The sequence below is a fragment of the Hoplias malabaricus genome, chromosome 11, assembly GCF_029633855.1.
Source record: "Hoplias malabaricus isolate fHopMal1 chromosome 11, fHopMal1.hap1, whole genome shotgun sequence".
Classification (NCBI taxonomy): Eukaryota; Metazoa; Chordata; class Actinopteri; order Characiformes; family Erythrinidae; genus Hoplias; species Hoplias malabaricus.
In genome coordinates this window covers 7,673,091-7,694,506 of record NC_089810.1, presented here as the reverse complement: position 1 = coordinate 7,694,506, position 21,416 = coordinate 7,673,091, and the positions used below count along the sequence as shown (strand labels likewise).

The 21,416-nt window shown below is 44.8% G+C and overlaps 2 protein-coding genes across 5 annotated transcripts in view; one reads left to right on the top strand and one right to left on the bottom strand.

Annotated features, from left to right (window-relative positions):
• The window catches only part of plin1 (perilipin 1), a 32,979-nt gene extending 17,764 nt beyond the window's left edge, over positions 1 to 15,215 (top strand). For 3 of the 4 annotated variants that reach the window (XM_066684988.1, XM_066684987.1, XM_066684990.1), the window contains one exon: positions 12,069 to 15,215. In XM_066684988.1, the coding sequence (XP_066541085.1) occupies positions 12,069 to 12,257 (189 nt within the window). In that variant the 3' untranslated portion in view covers positions 12,258 to 15,215. Of the gene's footprint in view, positions 1 to 2,627; positions 3,318 to 12,068 lie in introns of those variants that run through there. The other variant, XM_066684989.1, reaches the window with a different exon arrangement.
• Positions 15,216 to 15,806: 591 nt separating this feature from the next.
• Positions 15,807 to 18,390, bottom strand: si:dkeyp-59c12.1 (Ras-related and estrogen-regulated growth inhibitor-like protein). Its single transcript, XM_066684991.1, has 4 exons — positions 18,297 to 18,390; positions 16,503 to 16,556; positions 16,330 to 16,406; positions 15,807 to 16,255 (listed from the first exon to the last, which is right to left on the bottom strand). Exons 1-4 carry the CDS (start codon positions 18,367 to 18,369, stop codon positions 15,830 to 15,832), a joined length of 630 nt encoding a protein of 209 aa, XP_066541088.1. The 5' UTR covers positions 18,370 to 18,390; the 3' UTR covers positions 15,807 to 15,829.
• Between the last annotated feature and the right edge of the window lie 3,026 nt (positions 18,391 to 21,416).

Below are 21,416 nucleotides of genomic sequence, written 5' to 3'. Positions count from 1 at the left end.
CAAAACACTTGACAAATGTGTAAACTATAAGCACAAATCACAATATGTTTCACTATTCACAAATATGTCCCAGTCTGTGTCTCATGGTCTGCAATTTGTACAAACAGTTATTCATGGTTTTCATAGACAAATGCATTATTTCTCACATAATTATGATGTGTCTAAATATTCATTCCATGTTTATGACCTGGAGCTTCTGAATGTGAGCAAACCAGAGACAACTGTGGTTCCACACCTTCGTAGACGTCCCCTAATATGTGTCTTTAGATTTAAAGATCGCAGCATTTGGGGCGAAACTGACGTCTTAACAGAGCTCCTGTTCAGGCTCGGGAAAACAGCTTCAGAGGGTGTATGAGTGTGAAGAGGTTGGTGCAAGAGCTATTCCCTCACCAGGAGCCCCTTTGCTTCTGGAGTCTCTGTCCACAGCTGAGAGGAAAGTGCTGGACAGTGTCTCTTATCACGGGCCAGTCTACCATCCTTGGGTCTAATTGAGTCTGCACGTGCACATGTCGGGAAGTCCAGATCATGTGGCGTGTTCACATGCGTGTGCCCCACCCCTTACACACCCAACATGAACACACACACACACAGACGATAACCCAATCACCCATTACCTTGGTGATTACATACCAGCTGGGCCCAGAATGCACTGAGGTGGATATGGCCTTGTTTGTTTATGGTTCCTGTGCTTTGGGCAATGGCTCTGTTGGTCATTAACCAAGGCCTTCCTTCATCACTCGATACTGGCCCTGGTTCACCTTTACACTTAGCTTCTGAAACGAAACTAAGTCACTAAACAAAGTCTAAAACAAAAGCTGCTTTTAATGTACACATACACCTTACACCGCCATAACTTTAAAGCCATCTCCTTGTTTCTACATTCACTGTCCATTCTCTCAGCTCCACTGACCCACAGAAGCACTTTGTAGTGCTACAATTACAGAATGTAGTCTCTGTTGCTCTGCAAACTGTGTTAGCCCCCTTTCCCCCTGTTCTTCAGCGCTCAGGACTCCCACAGAGCAGGTGTGATGTGGTGGTGGATCATTCTCAGATGCTTTTGTAGGAGAGAAGGAGACCATCCCCTTTCCTTCCGTCTTGATTTCAGAACAGTGCTGTAGAAGTTATTCATTTAAATTTAGGGTTAGAATAGAAACTAGAAATTAATTACACTGTAACTGTAGGGGGAGCCCAGGAGCAAAACCACCAAATTGTACCTGGTGTATGTATTTAGTGTTAGAGACAAATGCAGAGTAAAGTGGAATAAAAGGATAAAGCAAAACCCAAAGGAAATAACAGTCAAAAAGCTGAGTAAACAACATGCATCAAATCCAAAAGGCAATTCCAAAAACTGCAGTGAAATGTAGAAAGTACAAGACGATAATGAGAAACCTTAGAAGCACAGAATGCTCAGTAAAGCTCAGCAACCTTAGGGCAATACTTTGAAAAGATAAAAACAAACCAACAGCATATATAATGTAAAACAGGCGAATAACATTAGCGCTCAGGTGATGATGATCGCCCCCTTAGTCTCTGACTGGCCACAGCGTGAGGCAGAGGAGAGAGTAGGGTTTAGTTCAAATGGCAAATCTGAGCAGAGTTTGTGACTTTACTGAGATCTCCACCACAGCTCAAAAGGTGTGTGAGATCACTGAGGCCCAAATGTGACAGATCTGCACTTCTGTTAAGGCCCACGTTTGGCTTTGAATGATGCTGCTGACTCGGAGTGAGTCTTACTGCTCGCCACAGCTCCACCTTAAATGCGCCAGACATCAGGTGTGGCATGGAACAAGTCTGGGTCAGATATTGAGTAACTGAGTTATAAATGACAAACATAAGACAGGTTTGGCCCAAAACGTGTTTGCTACCAAGCATTGGGTAGAGTTGTGGTTGTGGAACAGTGGAATGGTGTTCTGTGGAGTGCAGGTTAGTTGGACTGGCTTTATCACTAACAAACTTTTTGCAGGATGGTAGATGCATTCACTGCAACAAAAGGGGCACAAACTACCTGTAAATACCCTTGATTTCTGAAGAAACCGTGGGAGCTAGTGTAAACCTGCTCTTAAAGCTAATGATTAGTAAAAAACAGTCAGTCATTGCTCAGCTGTTCGTGAAGGTCATTCAGACGCCACTGACCACTGAGGTTTTTCCCTCTGTGGCTTATATGTAGTTATTCCCATGTTGCTGCCAGGCACTCCTTTGCCTCAAACAACATGTTCCTCACACCTCTATCAGTCAGAGAAGTGAAATGTAAACAATCAAATGTGCTGATAGCATTGCACTCACCTGTGACCATCTGTGTTAGGGATGGTGCCTCCTAGTGCCAGTCCTGACATGGGTATGGATAGAGTAAAACTACCCCAAAAAAGCCCCCAAGGTAAGCATTGTCATCATAGTTCATAACTAAATAGAACAGAGTGAAGTTTGGATGCTGCCAGCTGCCAGTTATTTTAGTTAAACAGTGCATTGAGGCCAGCCGGCTCCCTCTGGGGGTATGGAAGTGAATGATAGCTGTGCTTCAGCAGTAATCTCTTGCTACATTGTGCCTCTCACTGTCCACTCACAGTCATTGTAGTCCATCTGTTGCTCTGCATACTTTGTTTGACCCATTTCTCCCTGTTTTTATTAAGGTACCAGACCTGTAAAAACATGTCCAACAAACACTGTGCAGCGACAGATGAGCTACTGTCTCTGACTCTACATCTACAAGGTGGACCAACGAGGGAGGAGTGTCTCACAGAGTGGACAGAGAGTGGACACAGGGTTAAAAACTCCAGCAGCACTGCTGTGTCTGATCCACTCTCACCACCATCACGTCAGTGTCACTGCAGCGGTGTAATTGTAGAACTACAGAGTGCACCTGTATGATCAGTGGAGCTGAGAGAGTGGACAGAGAAGTGACTTTAATGTATTTATTGTGGATGATTGAGAGAGCTGCGTGACACTAAGAATGACATTAGCATAAAGGCATGTCTATTTTCAGAAGCCGCCCTGGTCAGTGTGGTCAAGGTTTCAGCCTCAAAGACGATAACCATAGTAGGCGGAGCCAAACCATATCTGGAGTAGCCTTGAGGAGGTGTGCTCTGCGGGGGGTGCTGTGGAGTTCAGGGCAGCATGGCTGAACCGGATGCTTGGGATGTTTGAAAGGTTAATGCAGTTGGTAGTGTGTTTTTATTTTAGCAAGAAAGTCCACTCAGGTCCAGATGTTTTACAGTGTACACATTCTTGACCCCCTGCCGAGAGGGACAAAGTCTGCAGCAGTTAGCAGTCGGTAGTAGCCTCACACACAGTGGCTTAATGTTAGCGCTAGTGTACAATTACATGCTTTTTTAGAAAACCGAGAGATGCTTTGTTGTAAACTTAATAAACAGCCTGTTCCTGGCCTGTTCCTGGTCGAGTCTGTCTTCAGTGGAGCTTCACTGAGGGTGACACAAACAACCCTCTCAACATCCAGAACCACTGTGAGGAATCTGAGGCTTGTTCCTACAAATATAGTGTGCTTCCACATGGCAGCCACATTAAAGACCATAGCACCTGTCTCACAACACTTTATCCACCTTTGGGGCACCTTAAATACAGCCTAGCCACCTCTTAGCAGCCACCTGAGATACCTTAACAACAGCCTAGCAGCCACCTGGTGTACCTTAAAGTGATGATCACGAATGTAATCAAAAAACCCTTTTCCTCCTAGGGCTCTAATTAGTTTAATGCATTTTTAAAGCACTGTACTGAAATCAGTGCCGAGGGTGAGGGATGGGGTGGTTTCCTGCCCTCCTCCAGATAATGCATAGTGCAGTTTCTGAAGTGCTGAGTCTGGAGTATGTCTGAGGCTCTATTCTCCCTGTTACAGCTCAGTGGAGCATCACAATGATTCTGCAGCTGTAATTTTAAGGTAAACATATTACATATTGTTATTTTACCCTATAACAGCAACATAGCCACTTCTTAGTATCCACCTGGGATACCTTTACAATACCCTAGCCACCATTTTAAAACCTAATTTGGTTGCCGTAGCAACAGCCTACCATCCATACCTTCCATACGATTGCGAAAGCATAGCAACATCTTAACAGTGACCAAGCCCTCAACCAGGAGCTCTGTGGTCCTGTATCAGATTGAGATAGAATCTGTTGATGTCTGAATCTGGCGAGCGTAGGAATCACGTGTGCCTCCAGGCTGTCTGAACAGGATCGAGTTATGCTCTTCTCTAACCCTCTGCTGGGACCCTTCAGCCTGTATCTGTTTGTGTGGACGTTGTTTTGTCCTCTCTCTTATTCAAGTGTAGTTGCTGTACCACAACAACATTGAAGACGCTTGAACTGTACACGCCGATCAGCCACAAGATTAAAAACGCTGGCAGGTGAAGTCATAACACTGAGCCTGAGCCTCTTTGACTAGAGCCACGCTGTGAATTTTGGTTAGACTCTAAAGCTCAGGTCTTTGTTGTGTTCCCTGTGTGCAGTGGTGAGTACCGACCAAAAGTGGTCAGCTATGCATGTTTATTTTTACCATGGCACTATGTAAACATTCAAAGGAAACGGACGTTAAAATCTGAACTAACACTTTCATGATTAAGTTCTCATGTGAAAGTAGGACTAATTAAAAACACTGCACTTTTTTTAGAGGAGGAGTTGGTAAAGGTACAAAGTAAAACACAAGAAAAGAAAGAAAGAAAAAAAAAAATGAAAAGAAAAACTGCTCCCAAAAAAATGTATTGACAGAATTAAGGGGAAAAAAACAGCAGAGAAAAGAGAACAAAAAAGAAAGTAAAAGAGGAAAAAGTATCAGCTGAAGAGAGCAGAGAAAGAGCAGCTGTGCTGTAGTTTCCTTGAAAATGTCTTTAGTTCGAGCAGCTGCACAGCATCTACCTCTTAGTGTTTTCCCAACATTTTCCCCATCCCTGGGAAACAGGTCCCCGTTGGTTAAATGTTTGAAGCAATGCTGGAAAAGCAGTTGTCCATAAACCATGCCTTTGTTCAGCACTTGTATAAACTTCACACAAAACAGGAAAAGTGATTATTGAGCAGCACTTTGGTCGACACTCGTTGTCTTTTAAATGTTTTGGGGCGGTTTGGTGGCGAGCACGTCCGCCTCTCAGTGCTAGGATCTTGGGTTCAAGGCCCATCTGGAGGGAGCTTCCATGTTCTCCCTGTGTCTGCGTGGGTTTCCTCCAGGGTCTCCGGATTCCTCCCACAGTCCACACACATGGAGGTTAGGTGAATAGGCTTCACTCTAATAACTGTCCTGGTGGGAGTGAATGTCTGTATGTGTGTGTGTGTGTGTATGTGTGTGTGAATGAATGTTTGTACATGTGTAAGTGAAAGTGTGTGTGCCCAGACGTGGATTGGCGCTCTATCCTGGGTGAATCCCTACTGCCCGCTGCAGTCCTCCAGGTTGTTGGGTGCTATATAAGTGTAATGCTAAATACAATTAAATAACTGTGCTATATAAATAAAGTTGTCTTGTCTAGAACGGGAAACCCTTCTCTGCGTTGGAGAACCTGTGCTGCACCATAACATACCAAACTCAGACGCCAGGCGCAAGTCCCTGGTTCTCATTCTTGAGTCATTGTGCTAGAATGTGTGTGACAGATGGTGTCTCAGATAAAGGCTGTGAATCAGTGGATAAATGTGGCATCCTGTTTGCCTCTGTCTGAGTTTCCCTGAAGAAACAGCAGGCGAGGCTCTCGGGAACAGACCCATCCTCAGGACAAGGCCTGCTGTTTTCTTCTCGGAAAACACTCAGTGACACTGGGATTAATCTCACACCATGCTGCTGTAGACATCACACACTGCAGCGGCAACGGACCACAGTTACATCACAGCAGTAGTTGGTGTAGTTTGGTGTAGAGTGAATACTTAATGGGAGTCTACATTATTGCCACGATACAAAAGCGACAGCATTGCTGTGTGAACTCTGTCCCTGGTCCTCAGCTTTTGTACAAGAGCAGGCTCCATTCTAGTGTGAATATTTTAAATATTGTTCATAACGTTCATGTAAATGTCAGTCCACAAGTGAGAGTGTGAGTGACTGCACTGTAAAAAAAGAACTGATAGATAGATCCAATTAAAAACATGTATCTCCCAAAACAGTAACTTTACAAGAGAAGAAAAAAAGGTCTTCATTTTCAATGGAAGTGAATGTAAAAGATGTTACTCAGAGTAGTTTTGGAGCGTTTCTATTGGTTTATTTTTCATTAATTTACACACAGTGTGAAGGACAACTGCCTCGTTCAAATGATTTAGTAACTAAACATCCACACACACGGAGATACAGGTTTTTGATTGAACAGCGATGAAATAATAACAACTGAATGAAAATATGAACAAAGCCATACAAGAAATAAGTAAGTCACATAAATATTACGCAGGTGAATGAACGTACAGAATGCGTTGTTGTGTCGAAGAATTAATTAATTCGGTTGGTCACATGTAAGGGTGGTGCAGCAGGTAGTGTGTCGCAGTCACACAGCTCCAGGGACCTGGAGGCTGTGGGTTCGACTCCCACTCCGGGTGACTGTCTGTGAGGAGTGTGGTGTGTTCTCTCTGTGTCTGCGTGGGTTTCCTCCGGGTGACTGTCTGTGAGGAGTGTGGTGTGTACTCTCTGTGTCTGTGTAGGTTTCCTCCGGGTGACTGTCTGTGAGGAGTGTGGTGTGTTCTCCCTGTTTCTGTGTGGGTTTCCTCCGGGTGACTGTCTGTGAGGAGTGTGGTGTGTTCTCTCTGTTTCTGTGTGGGTTTCCTCCGGGTGAATGTCTGTGAGGAGTGTGGTGTGTTCTCTCTGTGTCTGCGTGGGTTTCCTCCGGGTGACTGTCTGTGAGGAGTGTGGTGTGTTCTCTCTGTTTCTGTGTGGGTTTCCTCCGGGTGACTGTCTGTGAGGAGTGTGGTGTGTTCTCCCTGTGTCTGCGTGGGTTTCCTCCGGGTCACTGTCTGTGAGGAGTGTGGTGTGTTCTCCCTGTGTCTGTGTGGGTTTCCTCCGGGTGACTGTCTGTGAGGAGTGTGGTGTGTTCTCTCTGTGCCTGCGTGGGTTTCCTCCGGGTGACTGTCTGTGAGGAGTGTGGTGTGTTCTCTCTGTTTCTGTGTGGGTTTCCTCCGGGTGACTGTCTGTGAGGAGTGTGGTGTGTTCTCTCTGTGTCTGCGTGGGTTTCCTCCGGGTGACTGTCTGTGAGGAGTGTGGTGTGTTCTCTCTGTGTCTGCGTGGGTTTCCTCCAGGTGACTGTCTGTGAGGAGTGTGGTGTGTTCTCCCTGTGTCTGCGTGGGTTTCCTCCAGGTGACTGTCTGTGAGGAGTGTGGTGTGTTCTCCCTGTGTCTGCGTGGGTTTCCTCCGGGTGCTCCAGTTTCCTCCCACAGTCCAAAAACACACGTTGGTAGGTGGATTGGCAACTCGAAAGTGTCCATAGGTGTAAGTGTGTGAGGGAATGTGTGAGTGTGTGTGTGTTGCCCTGTGAAGGACTGGTGCCCCCTCCATGGTGTATTCCTGCCTTGCGCCCAATGATTCCAGGTAGTCTCTGGACCCACCACGACCCTGAATTGGATAAGTCTTTACAGATAATGAATGAATGGTCACATGTAAATTAATTTAGTTTTTTTTCCTTGTCAAGTCAAATTAACAAGTTACACAAACATAGTTTCATTAAGTCATATCAATTTAATGATCTGATTGCTTTCAAATCAACAACATGCTTTAATCTATGTTACGTTTAAGATTTCTCATGGGTGAATGTGTGACCTTCTCCACAGCTGAGTGTGTGGGTGACTGGGTGAGTGTGTGACACTGTCCACAGGTGTGTGTGTGAGTGATTGGGTGAGTGTGTGAAACTGTCCACAGGTGTGTGTGTGAGCGACTGGGTAAATGTGTGAGCGACTGGGTGAGTGTGTGAGCGACTGGGTGAGTGTGTGAGTGACTGGGTGAGTGTGTGACACTGTCCACAGGTGTGTGTGTGAGTGACTGGGTGAGTGTGTGAAACTGTCCACAGGTGTGTGTGTGAGCGACTGGGTAAATGTGTGAGCGACTGGGTGAGTGTGTGAGCGACTGTGTGAGTGTGTGAGTGACTGGGTGAGTGTGTGAAACTGTCCACAGGTGTGTGTGTGAGCGACTGGGTAAATGTGTGAGTGACTGGGTGAGTGTGTGAGCGACTGTGTGAGTGTGTGAGCGACTGTGTGAGTGTGTGAGTGACTGGGTGAGTGTGTGAAACTGTCCACAGGTGTGTGTGTGTGAGCGACTGGGTGAGTGTGTGAAACTGTCCACAGGTGTGTGTGTGTGAGCGACTGGGTAAATGTGTGAGTGACTGGGGGAGTGTGTGTGAGTGACTGAGTGAGTGTGTGACACTGTCCACAGGTGTGTGTGTGAGTGACTGGGTGAGTGTGTGAAACTGTCCACAGGTGTGTGTGTGTGAGCGACTGGGTGAGTGTGTGAAACTGTCCACAGGTGTGTGTGTGTGTGAGCGACTGGGTAAATGTGTGAGTGACTGGGGGAGTGTGTGTGAGTGACTGAGTGAGTGTGTGAACCTCTCCAAAGCAGTGAGTGTGTCACTGACATGTAATTGCACATTTATATTGTTCCCTGCACGTTTGCTTATTCTCCTTGGACACCAGTGTTTGGGAATGAACTCAGCTGCAGGGTAAGGCTGAGATGTTGTGTCTGGAGTTGGTGTTTATTTTTTAACTGGGTTGTATCTGTAGACCGTGGGTTGAGACTGTGGGTAAAACCTGCGTATTGGACACGCTCAGGAGGTTTTGAGGGTTGAAGACTTGTGATAGTCACGCAGGGTTGAATTTCATCTTCACAGTCCTTTACCAACACAGCCGATAAAGTGCTGTGCAGCCTGGGCTACATCACGATGACTTACAAGCTTTTATCTGCCAATGAATCTTTAAAGGGGACGTTTTATAAAGAAATCCCTTAATCAGTGCATGTGCCCAACAATGTGTGGATCTAGATCCCACCATCCCATACACTGTGAAACAAGACCACCTAGTCAGTTTTCTGCTCTGTGCAAGTCAGAGAACATGGGATAAAACTAGCCCCGCCCCCTCATCTGGCTCTGTCCAATCACAGCATTGGATCCATGTTTATGTGAGAGCGCAAAGACGAGGTTAAACGCAGCAAAAGAGACACAACGAGCGCGGAGAAATAAGAGCACTGAGTAAAAGCGGAGAAGAAAGACAACAGAGCGAAAACGGCTAAAAACCAGAGCTCCTCGCTCCTCACTGCTGTGCGTTCGGGGTCGGGGTGAACAGCGAGCGGCTCATTATCATTTAAAGGAACAGGTGCGTTCTGAACAGGGGCTGTTTACACAGGGGGAGAACACTGCTGTGGGGCTCTTGGGGCTTTATTAAGACACAACTTTCTTTCTTCCTGGAGTTGGAGGAGAGTATGTCCCCTTTAAGAGAGAAAGGCTTTGTTTCCCAGCGCTGAGACATGAACAGAGCTGTCTGCTTTGGCTCTTTGTAGAATCCAGACTTTCCGTTTTCCTACAGAGGTATTAGTGCTAATGTTTCTTTACAGTCTACTGATGAAAGAGCCTTGAGACAGACTTCAGCCCAGACCCTGTGTCACTCAGCGCAGTGATCTTTAAAGGGGTCACGGAATGTGACAAAGAGCCGTCACATGCTGTAGACGGACCATCCCTCGCTCATTAACCCCCGGCATGGGCCTGTCTGAGATGCCTTTAGGCCACTAGACAGAAGCAGGAGACTCCACTAGGTCTGGCACCAGTGCTACCCTCGCCCAGCTAAGTGCCCCACTCTGGCGAGGTGTTAGGACAGACAAAGGGCATCCAAATTCTGGTCCCTGGAAGTTCATCCTGAGTTCAGCACCACACGGATACTCCTCTATAGGGTCTGTGCTCTTGTGTGTGTGGAATTCTTAAGGAGAGAGATTCCCACTCTTTTTTCTCCATAACAGGGAGCTTCCAGTTCACTCTTCTGGAAATAAAAGGTTTGCAGGGTTCTGGTTAGAAGATGGCTGTTGGAACAGACATCGCAGAGAAAGGCCAAGAGCATCTGGTGGGAATATCATCAGGGAAATTCATCAGACGAAAACAGAGTGTTCCACTGCTACACAGAGTCTGTGCCCTGAGAGTCTAGGTCTCTGTCTTTAAAATAAATAAGAGGTGTTCAGTAGGATCTTCTAATCCTGCAGGTATTCCATCATTAGTTTGCTACAGTTGCTAAACCATTCAGAGTAACACAAGTGTGTTAAGGAAAGTGGAACCTGGCGCTGTGTGTGTGACTGTGGGCTCCAGGACACTGGACTCCACCCTACAACCCGAGGGTCTTTTACCTGCTCTCAGACTTGAAGATACATCTCAGAGGAAAGAGGTTTTCCAGTGAAGATGAAGTGTATTTTTTCACAGAACTGAAAATCTAACACATGTATAAAAGTTTGTGGGTGTGTAGTTTACTACATCATTTTAACACAGCAGCTGTCCTTCACACTGTGTGAAAATGTCACGATGAATAACCAATAGAAACACTCCTCTGACTTCCACTGAAAGTAAAGAAGGTTTTTTTTCCTTCTCCTGGAAACTTACTAATTTGTAGATACATGTTTATTTTGGGCCAGAGACTATATTTGTTTAAGTTCATAGTGTCTAAAGGTAATTTAGCGACCCTCTTATTAGCACTGAATGTCTGTAACACACTGCGTAGCGTAACCACTGTTCATTATCTGTCTCATTATGGTTTTCCATGGACGGTAAAGTCCACCAGACGGTACCAGATCGTACCGTACCCTGCACATGTACAAGACCAGGCCTGGGCACTAAAAGCCTCAAAAACATTTCATAGAAACAAAACACTTCCAAAGGAGCATAGCATTAACACACGAGAGTACACACACATCTGCAGATAATTGACTCAAGGAGACACTTCAGACTTTCAGACGTAACCCATTATAGAAAAGAAAAGGAGCATCAAACGAAACTCATGTGAACAGGAGCTTTCCAAGAGCAGACCCCCGTCACAGTCACCATCAAATAAACAGTACTTAAGGCTTTCATCTTGAAGATGTAGGAGAAATGAACAGGTCTTCTCACTGTGAGGGCAACGTGTCAATGATATGGGTCTGAAAGGATGTGAAGCTGCAAGGCTGCAGTCTCTGAATAAGATCCACACAGTCAGCCTTTAGATTAAACCAGTGGCCAGTGTAGTGAATAACACTGATGCTCTGGTAACAGCGCCCCCTGTCGAGGAGCTTTGGAGACTGATCAAAACATTATGACCATCACAGTGTGCCCCTTGTCGAAGTGGGTCAGATTATTGCCCTGACGTTTTTTCTTGCTTCAGCAACAATTTCAAGAACTGACTCACTAGCTCTGGTGTGTTCTCCCTGTGTCTGCGTGGGTTTCCTCCGGGTGACTGTCTGTGAGGAGTGTGGTGTGTTCTCCCTGTGTCTGCATGGGTTTCCTCCGGGTGACTGTCTGTGAGGAGTGTGGTGTGTTCTCTCTGTGTCTGCGTGTGTTTCCTCCGGGTGATTGTCTGTGAGGAGTGTGGTGTGTTCTCCCTGTGTCTGCGTGGGTTTCCTCCGGGTGCTCCAGTTTCCTCCTGCAGTCCAAAAACACACATTGGTAGGTGGATTGGCGACTCAAAGGTGTCCGTAGGTGTGAATGTGTGTGAGGGAATGTGTGAGTGTGTGTGTTGCCCTGTGAAGGACTGGCGCCCCCTCCAGGGTGTATTCCCGCCTTGCGCCCAATGATTCCAGGTACGCTCTGGACTTACTGAGACCCTAAACTGGATAAGGATGATGAAAGTCAACTGGTTCAGTTCAAGAGCTGCGAAGGAGCTAAACACCACATCTCCATGTTTATTTTTAATATAATTAGGAATATGTGATCGTTTTTTTTTTTTTTTGACTAAAGTGACAACATCTAATACTGGGATAACTTTACTATGGGATTATGTTGGACTATGGTGCAGGTGGAGGCTCACAATAAATGAAAAGTGGTCTCTGACTTCTGCACAGTATTGAATTATTGATCTATATCATTCTCCTCACTGCTCTTTAGTGTCCTAAGATACATGTCATACTGAAGACCCATAGAAATAAATGTGTTATTATTATTTTGAACACAGTGTCCTGGCAACTCCTCCAACCAAAGAGATGATGTCCTTCACAACGTGGGAGAAGGAAGGACAGCAGAAGAGTCGAATGGATCAGACCAGAAGAACAGCCCCTCTCGCAGTTCCCAGGAGTCGGTGAAGGATGGCGAACACGTGGAGCCGCAGTCATCTGAGGAGCTTCGCCTCCTCCACACAAAATAGATCCTGGAGAGAAGTCACCCAGAGCCTCCTGTGGAAAGTTGAGACAGAGTCAATGTTCCAGTTCTTCTGCTCTGCTCAGTCTGAGGATAGACGCAGAATAAATGTGTGTGGTGGTGGTGGGAGAGGGATACGGTTATGAGAAAGTGCAAGATTTCGCAAGACAAATTTAAACTTAGATGCTGAGTTACTTTTGTGTATCCATTTACATTAGTTACGTTTTAAGGGTGTGTTTCTGTTCCCAGTGAGCTCTCTGATGGCGCTTTCCCACTGCATTGTCCACTTCCACTGGTCCCTACTGGACTCTACTCATCTTTTTCTCCTCCTCCACCTGGTGAATCAGGTCTGGAAGCGGGTTCTTGTTTAGTGGCTGTTCTCTCGTGGTTCAGAATGAGTCGAGTAGGGACTAAACCGTGGCGTGTAAACCTTGCAGAGCGCTGATTGTCCAGAGAGAGTCGTCACTCTACGCCACGCAACGCAGACGACCAGCACCAACTCTCCATCTCTAAAATCTCCAGCTGCAGCAGAGATCACGTTTGTTTTTATCCGACTCACGACGGCAGCTTGTAAAATGACGCCGTGGTCTTTTGAAGAGGTTCAAACGCTCCTTGGATCGGTGGCCGACAAAAGAATCCAGCGAGAGCTGGACGCTGCAACAAGGAAGGAACAAACTCTACTGATCTGTCTGAACTGATGACGGAGCTGTGTTCAGTCCCAAACAACAACAACACGCCAATACACCATGAGTAAACACCGCTTAACGTTACCGCCGCCGTTGTTGGGGTTTCCAAAGCCCGCTGTTCTTGTTAGAGACGGGGTTTTGAGACGACACCTGATACATTTTGAGGGAACCCAACAGAGAGTAGAATCATGCAGAGTCCAGCAGCGACTAATAGAGTAGGGACCATGCGGTGGAAAAGTACCCTAACTGACCACTGCCTATTCTTGGCAGCTGTGAAAATGATCAACGTTACAACCACAGCCATCATAAGAGACAATATCAAGACACTCTAGTTACACAGTGATGACATCACTGCTTATTGCCCTCACTGAATTCGACTGGTGTTTACTCCCCTCAGCTCACAATCACTTCATAGTTCATTGATTATATTCTGCTCCTGTGTTTTTAAATGCTATTGTCTTGGCTATATATCAATACTCCCTTAACATTATATCATTACCAGGTACCTATGAAGCATATTTATGGAATATTTCTGTTTTGATATCCTACTGATCTGGAGTATCTTCTTGTATCTTCTCCCCACAGTTTAACTTTAATGTCTATCGAATAATGATAAAATATCTTTTTTATGCTGCACACAAACAGAAAAGTATTGGCTACAGAAAAGTTATCTGACAGTTTCTCTGCTTTTTTTCAAGTGAGCTGTAATATAAAAACGACAATATGCTTTGATCTCTACCAATAACTGTGACTTCAGAAGATCAAAGATCTCCACATCTTTCAACGTGTGACTGCACACCGTCAGCTAAAATTTAAATATCCGAGTTTTTAGAAGGCCGAAGCATTGCTTGTGTTCCTTACTGAGGAATAGTGGATTAAATGAATAACAACTATCAGCCAAACATTAAAACACGTTTTTACACTCATTTCCATTTCATCCACCACTGGCCACGTACAATTACAGACTGTAGTCCATCTGTTGCTCTGCACAGTGGTGGTGTGTGGTGTGTTAGTGTGTGATTTGCTGGTATGATTGTGTCCACAGGTGTGAGTGGACACAGGGTTTAAAAAACTCCAGCTTTTCTGATCCACTCAAATCACACCTACCTGTGCTGGTCCTGTGGATTCTGAACACTGACCAAAAAGGGTTAAAGGGGGGTAATAAAGTATGCAGAGCAACAGGTGGACTACAGTCTGTAACTGTAGAACTGCACAGTGCTCCTGTGTGGTCTGTGGAGCTGAGAGAATGGACAGTGAGTGTAGAAACTAAGAGGCCATTTCAATGCTTTGGATTTATTTTCCAAAAGAGCAGAAGGAGAGGTACGGACAGGTGTCTGTAAACTTTTGGTCATTTATTGTACTTGAGGTGGAGGCAGAAATGAAGGAGCATTCTCAGACCTGGTGTGTGGTTTAAAGTGGTTTATTTTTTATGGAAATCGTTCAAAAAACAAAGGAAATTTGAGAAAAAGCAGCAGTTCACTGACTCACACTTTCCCTTTCCATTGTTTACTAGAGCTCCGTCTGTCCTCCATTCCACTTTCACTCCATTTCAGTTTGTAGAGCTTATGTTTATGCAGATTTACTCCAATATGTAGCTTAATCCTCAATATATGCAGCACAGAACATCGATTAACAGGCTCAGTGTTTTAAACAAGTCCTTCCCATACACTCAGATCTCCTAACGTTGTAGAATCATTCTGTCTGTGTGTGTTAAGCTACATCTTTGTCTGTATCCTTCTGCACTTTGTAATATGGGGTCTGTATACGCAGAGTTATAAAGAAAGATTACAGCGAGAGAGAGAGAGAGCGTTTGTGTGACTGTGGCCAACAACAGCTAAAAAACATAAAGCACCAGCTCATGTGAAAACAGCTCCTTTTTTTAAGGATGAGACACTGCAGTGGATTAAATTATGAAGTGCCACGTCCCATTCACATGAATCTGGACATTTCTGATTTTTTTTTCCTCATTTTTTATTATGTTTTATCTGTTTTGGGTGATGAAATATTTAAAAAGGATTGTTTAAAGGTAAATCATTATCAGGGAATACAATCAATATTGCAAAAGCCTGGTGCACATCATCAGTTTATCAGAAGTTTATTAAAGCACATGCATATTCCATCAGTGTACCATATACAACACAATATCAATAAACAGTTCTTCCTCTGGTTTATCAACTCCCACGAGAGAGTTGACCAGTGGAAATGCTGCTGCTCTGAACAGAAGAAAAACAAGATCTTGGAGGTGAACATCAGTCTAATGAAGGGCTCTCACAGACACAGCATCGAAACCATGACAGCTCTGGACTAAGCCCTGTAACTCACACACACCTACACTCAACACTGTTCTAAAAGGTCAGTCGACTCTGGGATGGTGAGAGATCCTTAATCAAAGACTTCTGGAGAATGTAGAGCTTCTGATGTGTATCAAAGGGCAACAAAACTGTCTTGTCTCTGTTTGGACCACCGCAGATGCCACAGATGTCTCCAGCAGCTTGAAAACACATCACATTTCTATATCTGTGACTACAGGACTCTGTTTTAATGCTAAATAAACTCTTAAAAGCTTCTGAATTGTTTGTTCCGTGTTATGTCAGAGATTTGAGTTTGTCTCTGGTGTAATTATGCTGTCACCTGGGTCCCTCAGAGTAGTGACCACTGTGGTCATTGTTGACCAGATTTCTACAGCATCTACAAACACCATGACACACAAAACTGGATTGTTGATCTGCTCTCTTCCTTACGGTGTTGGGGCTACCACAGGCCACCGTCCAGATCCTCGCCAAGGCCCTAACACTGGGGCCATAAAGGAATCGGCATCAGCCTGCCCCTTATTAGGGCCTCTAAAGTAGGTCACCTCCGACCGAACTGAGGCGCGACTCTGACCACGCCTGCTTCACAGCGAATCCGTCCGCCTCCGCGCGAACACAGCAGACATGCTCTTGACGATGCCCTTGATGCCTGCTGTTTTTTTGAGCGCTGACCTGGACTCCCTGATGCGGTTGACCAGGCCGTGGAACACCACGAGGACGCTGTGATAGTTCTCGGCGGCTGAGACTTCATAGAACTGACAGTCTACGGAGAGGGCCAGCAGCCGGCCTTCCTCGCTGAGGACGGTGCGCCGGTGGTGCAGGTCTCTTTTGTTCCCTACGATCACCACTGGCGCCTTCTCTGAACCCACGTAGTCTTTCGCAGCCTTTATGATCTGGAAGAGCTTGCTGAGGTTGTTGAAACTGGCTCGGTCGCAGATGCTGTAGACCAGGACGAAGCCGTCCGCCCACTGCAGTCTCTTCTCAAATGTGGTGGACTCCGTGGACATGTCCTGTAAGATGAACATGACGTCATGAGAAAGACTCCAGTTGTTAAAACGATGGAGCAGAGTGAACACTATGTTACCTGCGAGTATGGAGAGTCCCAAATGCTCAGAGTCTGCTCCCTCCCATCCACAATAACACTGTGACTGTAGATGGACTCTGGAGAAGAACAGAAAGTCTGGTTAGTCAGGGCTAATGGTCTGTAACCTGTACAGGGTTAATAACACTGTATTAACCCTAGTGTGAGTAACTCACCAATGTCTCCATACTCCCCAATGAATCTTCGGGTGAGGAAGCGGACAGTAAGGGCTACAAGGGCGAGAGAAACCAGTATGAGTTCGTTCAACCCTGTAACGTACTTTTCTTTGGCATTATCTTGTTTTTAATATAGGACAAATATGACCTGCAACTTTACATCTGGAAAAATCCTGGCCAAAATCAATCAATCGATTAAAATGTACTTATATAGAGTCTTTTACAACTGATGTCGAAAAGCAGCTTCACAGAATTGGAATCAGAACCGATAACAGAGTGAATCTGAAAGCCCTGGGTGCTCAAGCTGAAAATCTGTTTATTAAATAGTTATTAATGAAGTTGTAAACACCTTAAAACGATTAATAATTATTTGTAACACACACAGTCAATGTCCACAGCAAAAATATATATATTTCCAAAATAGTGACTTTAGAGGAGACGGAGAAGGAAACACCTTAGCTTTTAAATGTAAAGTCAATGTAAAAAAATGTTATTTTATAAATACATGATGTTGGAGCATTTCTATTGGTCCATTCCACATTTAATTTCACACAGAGTAAAGAACAGCTGCTGTGTTCAAATCCACAGAAAATGGAGATGCATATATTTCTTTGGTCACTGACAGTGTATTGAAGGGCAACAGTGACCAATAAAAAGTTTGTTAAAAATAAGTGTGTCATAACTTTCTGTGCTCAGACCTTCGTTTCTTATTGTTGAGGTTCACCACATCATTATTAATATCTAAACAGGACGTTTTGATGGTGGTTAATTCTTTAAACTTGTGGTGAAATGTTTAAACGTAACAGAGATGTGCTGAAGCTGGACGAATGAAGACTGAGGTAGAAGACAAACTGAGGTCTGGTGAAATCTGGGGTTTAACAGTAGAGATGGACGTGGGTTCATTATTTGGCAAAGAACAGCTCACTGTTTTTCCAACTGTGTGTTATAACGGATTATTAATGAACGTTTACAAAGGTAATTATTATAAAATGTCACATGAATATATAAGCGCGACCCTGGAATGTAGAAGCGGAAAAGAAAATGATGATGATGATGATGATGATGACATGAATATATTCAAATATTTTATTTGAGTGACATTAATGTTTTTTTATTAAAGAAAACCCTACTATAACTCCACTACTGTATAATATCAGTCCTATTTAGAAGTAAAGTCTTGTTACATCCGTGAGATTGTAGTTTCTTAAAAAGTGAGATAAGGAACACTCCACTGAGTGAAAACCCTGTTGAAATGAAGGCAGGTTTTTCAGACAGTGATGTAAAAGTAATATTCAGGTTATTGCCATGACCCACTGCCCTTGCCCTGAGTGTACGGATGGCTGAATTTATACTGAGCTCTCAGTGGTTCGAGGCTGGTCTTTGAGGGAGTAAAGCGTCCATGTTTTTATTAAACTGATGGTGAGAGTTATATAGGAACACCTGATATCTAATATTAATAATGTAGGGTAAAGCAGTCTTCTCCTGATTTGTACACACACTTAAGCGTAGGTCTGTAAAGGAGTGTTAAACAGTTACAGAAACAGAGGGACCGCTCAGTGTCTCGTTCTTATAGCCGTTACCCACTGCACCCAGATGAAATAGCAGTCTGTGTAATGGCTTTAAACAGAAATGTAAAAAAGGTGACAATAACTGACAGTAATTTAATAACTGATGTCTGACTCCCTAAATATTCCCTCTGTGAGGGTTCACCGCTTGAGTATCTCACTGTAAACATCAGACACAAGCTTTGTATTTATCTCAGTATCAGTGTTAATGAGCAGAATGTGAACTCACCTGATTTCCCCACGTTGTCCGTCCCCAGCACCACTATGTTAGCCTCCATCCTCTGTGTGTTCAGGGCAGTCATCTCTCTCAGAGTGGAGCAGAGACCCTCACAGCCACAACACACTCTCAGAGAGAGGAGGAGGAGCTGGAGGAAGAGGAGGAGGTGCTTTCAAAGAGGCTATGTCCCAATACGTAAACAGCACCTTAGTTAATGATTTATTAGAGTCTCTTGTAAAGCTGGAGTTAACCTCGTGTGCCGCTGTAGAAAGCTCTGTGACTGAAGACTGAGAGGAAGTTAAAGTGAACTGATTTTACTGAAACACAAGTCAAAGGGTTAAACCCCCACCCCTCAGCCCCCAACTAAAATAAACTGGACTATACACAAACTACACCTGTGTCTGTATAAATGAGTCAATTAAAACATAAACAGTTAAAGAACGATATAAACAGTAACATTTCTTAAGATCAATTCCTGAAGGTGGCGCCAGAGTGCTGTTGTTTTATTACACCTAACCAATAATACCAAGACTGGCCTGTAGGTGGCGCCAAACCATCATGAAATGGACAGCAGGAGTCTGTCAGTTTCTCTTTAATGAACAGGTTTACTGGAGAAAGACTGAAGCAGTGAGGAAAACAAGAACAACTTTAGAAACAAGCCCTAAAAACGCAACCAGCAAATACCAGTATTTATTCACAGAAAAGGCCCAGTATTGCTTGAAATACGTGGACCAGGCAACCCTGGAAGAGTTGGAGTGCCCACCACAGTGAGGCAGATGAAGGGGGTGGGAGTGATAAAATAGAAAAGACAGGAAGATTCTCCTCACACTGACTCCTGTTCAGACTAAACTGTGAGATCTGTTTTGAAGAAGAAACTTTCCATCCCGCTCCTTGCAATGCTCTGTCCTACCACACGAGGTCAGTATTGTCTAACAGTTACAAGGCAGAGTGCAAGAGGCTTATTCCCAAAACAAGGCAAACACCAACACACACTTTGACTGTGTCCAAATGTTTATAGACACCGTTTATATAATGCACCTAGTGTGGACAGTTCTCCAATTACAGATTGTCATCAACATGTTGCTCTGCATACTGTGTTTACTCCCTTCCCCCCTGTTCTTCAGTGCTCAGGACCCCCACAGAGCAGGTGTGATGTGGTGGTGGATCATTCTCAGCGCTGCAGTGACACTGACGTGGTGGTGGTGTGTTAGTGTGTGTTGTGCTGGTGTAGAGTGGATCAGACACAGCAGTGCTGCTGGAGTGTTTAAACCCTGTGTCCACTCTCTGTCCACTCTGTGAGACACTCCTCCCTCGTTGGTCCACCTTGTAGATGTAGAGTCAGAGACAGTAGCTCATCTGTCGCTGCACAGTGTGTGTCGCTCATTCTCTAGTCCTTCATCAGTGACACAGGATGCTGTCGGCTGGATGTTTTTGGTCGGTGGACTGTTCTCAGTCCAGACACTGAGGGGCACTGCTGTGTCTGATCCACTCTACACCAGCACAACACACCAGTTCAGGGTCACAGTGGGTCCAGAGCCTACCCAGAATCACTGGGCATAAGGTGGGAACACACCCTGGACGGGGCAGCAGTCCTTCACAGGGTGACACACACTCACACATTCACTCACACACTCACACCTACGGACACTTTTGAGTCTCCAATCCACCTACCAACGTGTGTTTTTGGAGTGTGGGAGGAAACCGGAGCACCCGGAGGAAACCCACGCAGACACAGAGAGAACACACCACACTCCTCACAGACAGTCACCCGGAGGAAACCCACGCAGACACAAAGAGAACACACCACACTCCTCACAGACAGTCACCCAGAGGAAACCCACACAAACACAGAGAGAACACACCACACTCCTCACAGACAGTCACCCGGAGGAAACCCACACAGACACAGGAAGAACACACCACACTCCTCACAGACAGTCACCCGGAGGAAACCCACACAGACACAGGGAGAACACACCACACTCCTCACAGACAGTCACCCGGAGTGGGACTCGAACCCTAAGTATGGGATGGTGACTTCAGACAACACCTCTAGCCAATGACTGGCATTGAACTTGGACATCTGCATCATTGTCTACAAAAGTTGCTCCATAAAGTAGCTGACTTCACTTATTATAAATTCAGCAGTAATGTGCAAATCCATCAGTATTTGATTAAATAAGACTTTCATGATTTTAATAAAAAAAAAAATAATAATAATAATAACACTTTTTATAAAATTCAAACTGTTTCATTACCGTTTGCTGCTCTCCACTCTGTTTGTACATTGGGAAAAAGCTCCTGTGAATGTACACATCCCTGACTGTAAACGGGAAAATAAATCTAAAGGCCTCTCTCTCTCTCTCTCTCTCTCTCTCTCTCTCTCTCTCTCTCTCTCTCTCTCTCTCTGTTGATGGCTGAGAAACAGAATATGCACAAATTTGGACAATGTAGAGACCTCCAAAGCTGAAAAATATGAAACAAGTTGAGGATGTTGCTCTATTCCTGCTCCATAGGGGGGTAACAATGACTTATTTTTGCTGTTACAGTTACATTACTTAAGGTGGAACTGACTCTAAATTCAGGAGAGCGCTAACTGCATGAAAGTAAACACAGAGGGAAAGTGCTACAAAACTAAACAGCTCGAGTTACACATGAGTTTCTGTGGGAATTCAAACAGTGAATAAACACTCACAGAAATTTACACTTCAGACACCAACAAGATACAGTCCAGTTTCATACTCAAAGGCACCGTTCCACCTTAAAAGATGCAGAGCTTCTTATTGAAAACAAACAGTAGTTGCCCAGAATTGTCTATGTTCCCTTTTTACATATGTAGTTGACAAAATGTAACTATTCATTTTCTACACTGTGTATGTAACTGATATACGCTGTGTGCTGTAAACGGTCCATTTATAGTCGAGTAATAATCTACATGACCTACACGTCAAAGTCAAAGCAATGACAAGAAGTGGGTCGTGTGTATAACCTGCACAGCACACTGCTGCTTCTGCTCCTTGCCTCAGGTTCAGAAATGCATAGGAAGTGTGTGTGGGGTCTTTATGAGTCTCTCAGGAGAGCATATAAAAGCCTGGGGGATGATTTATGAATCTATACATGTGGGAAGTCACT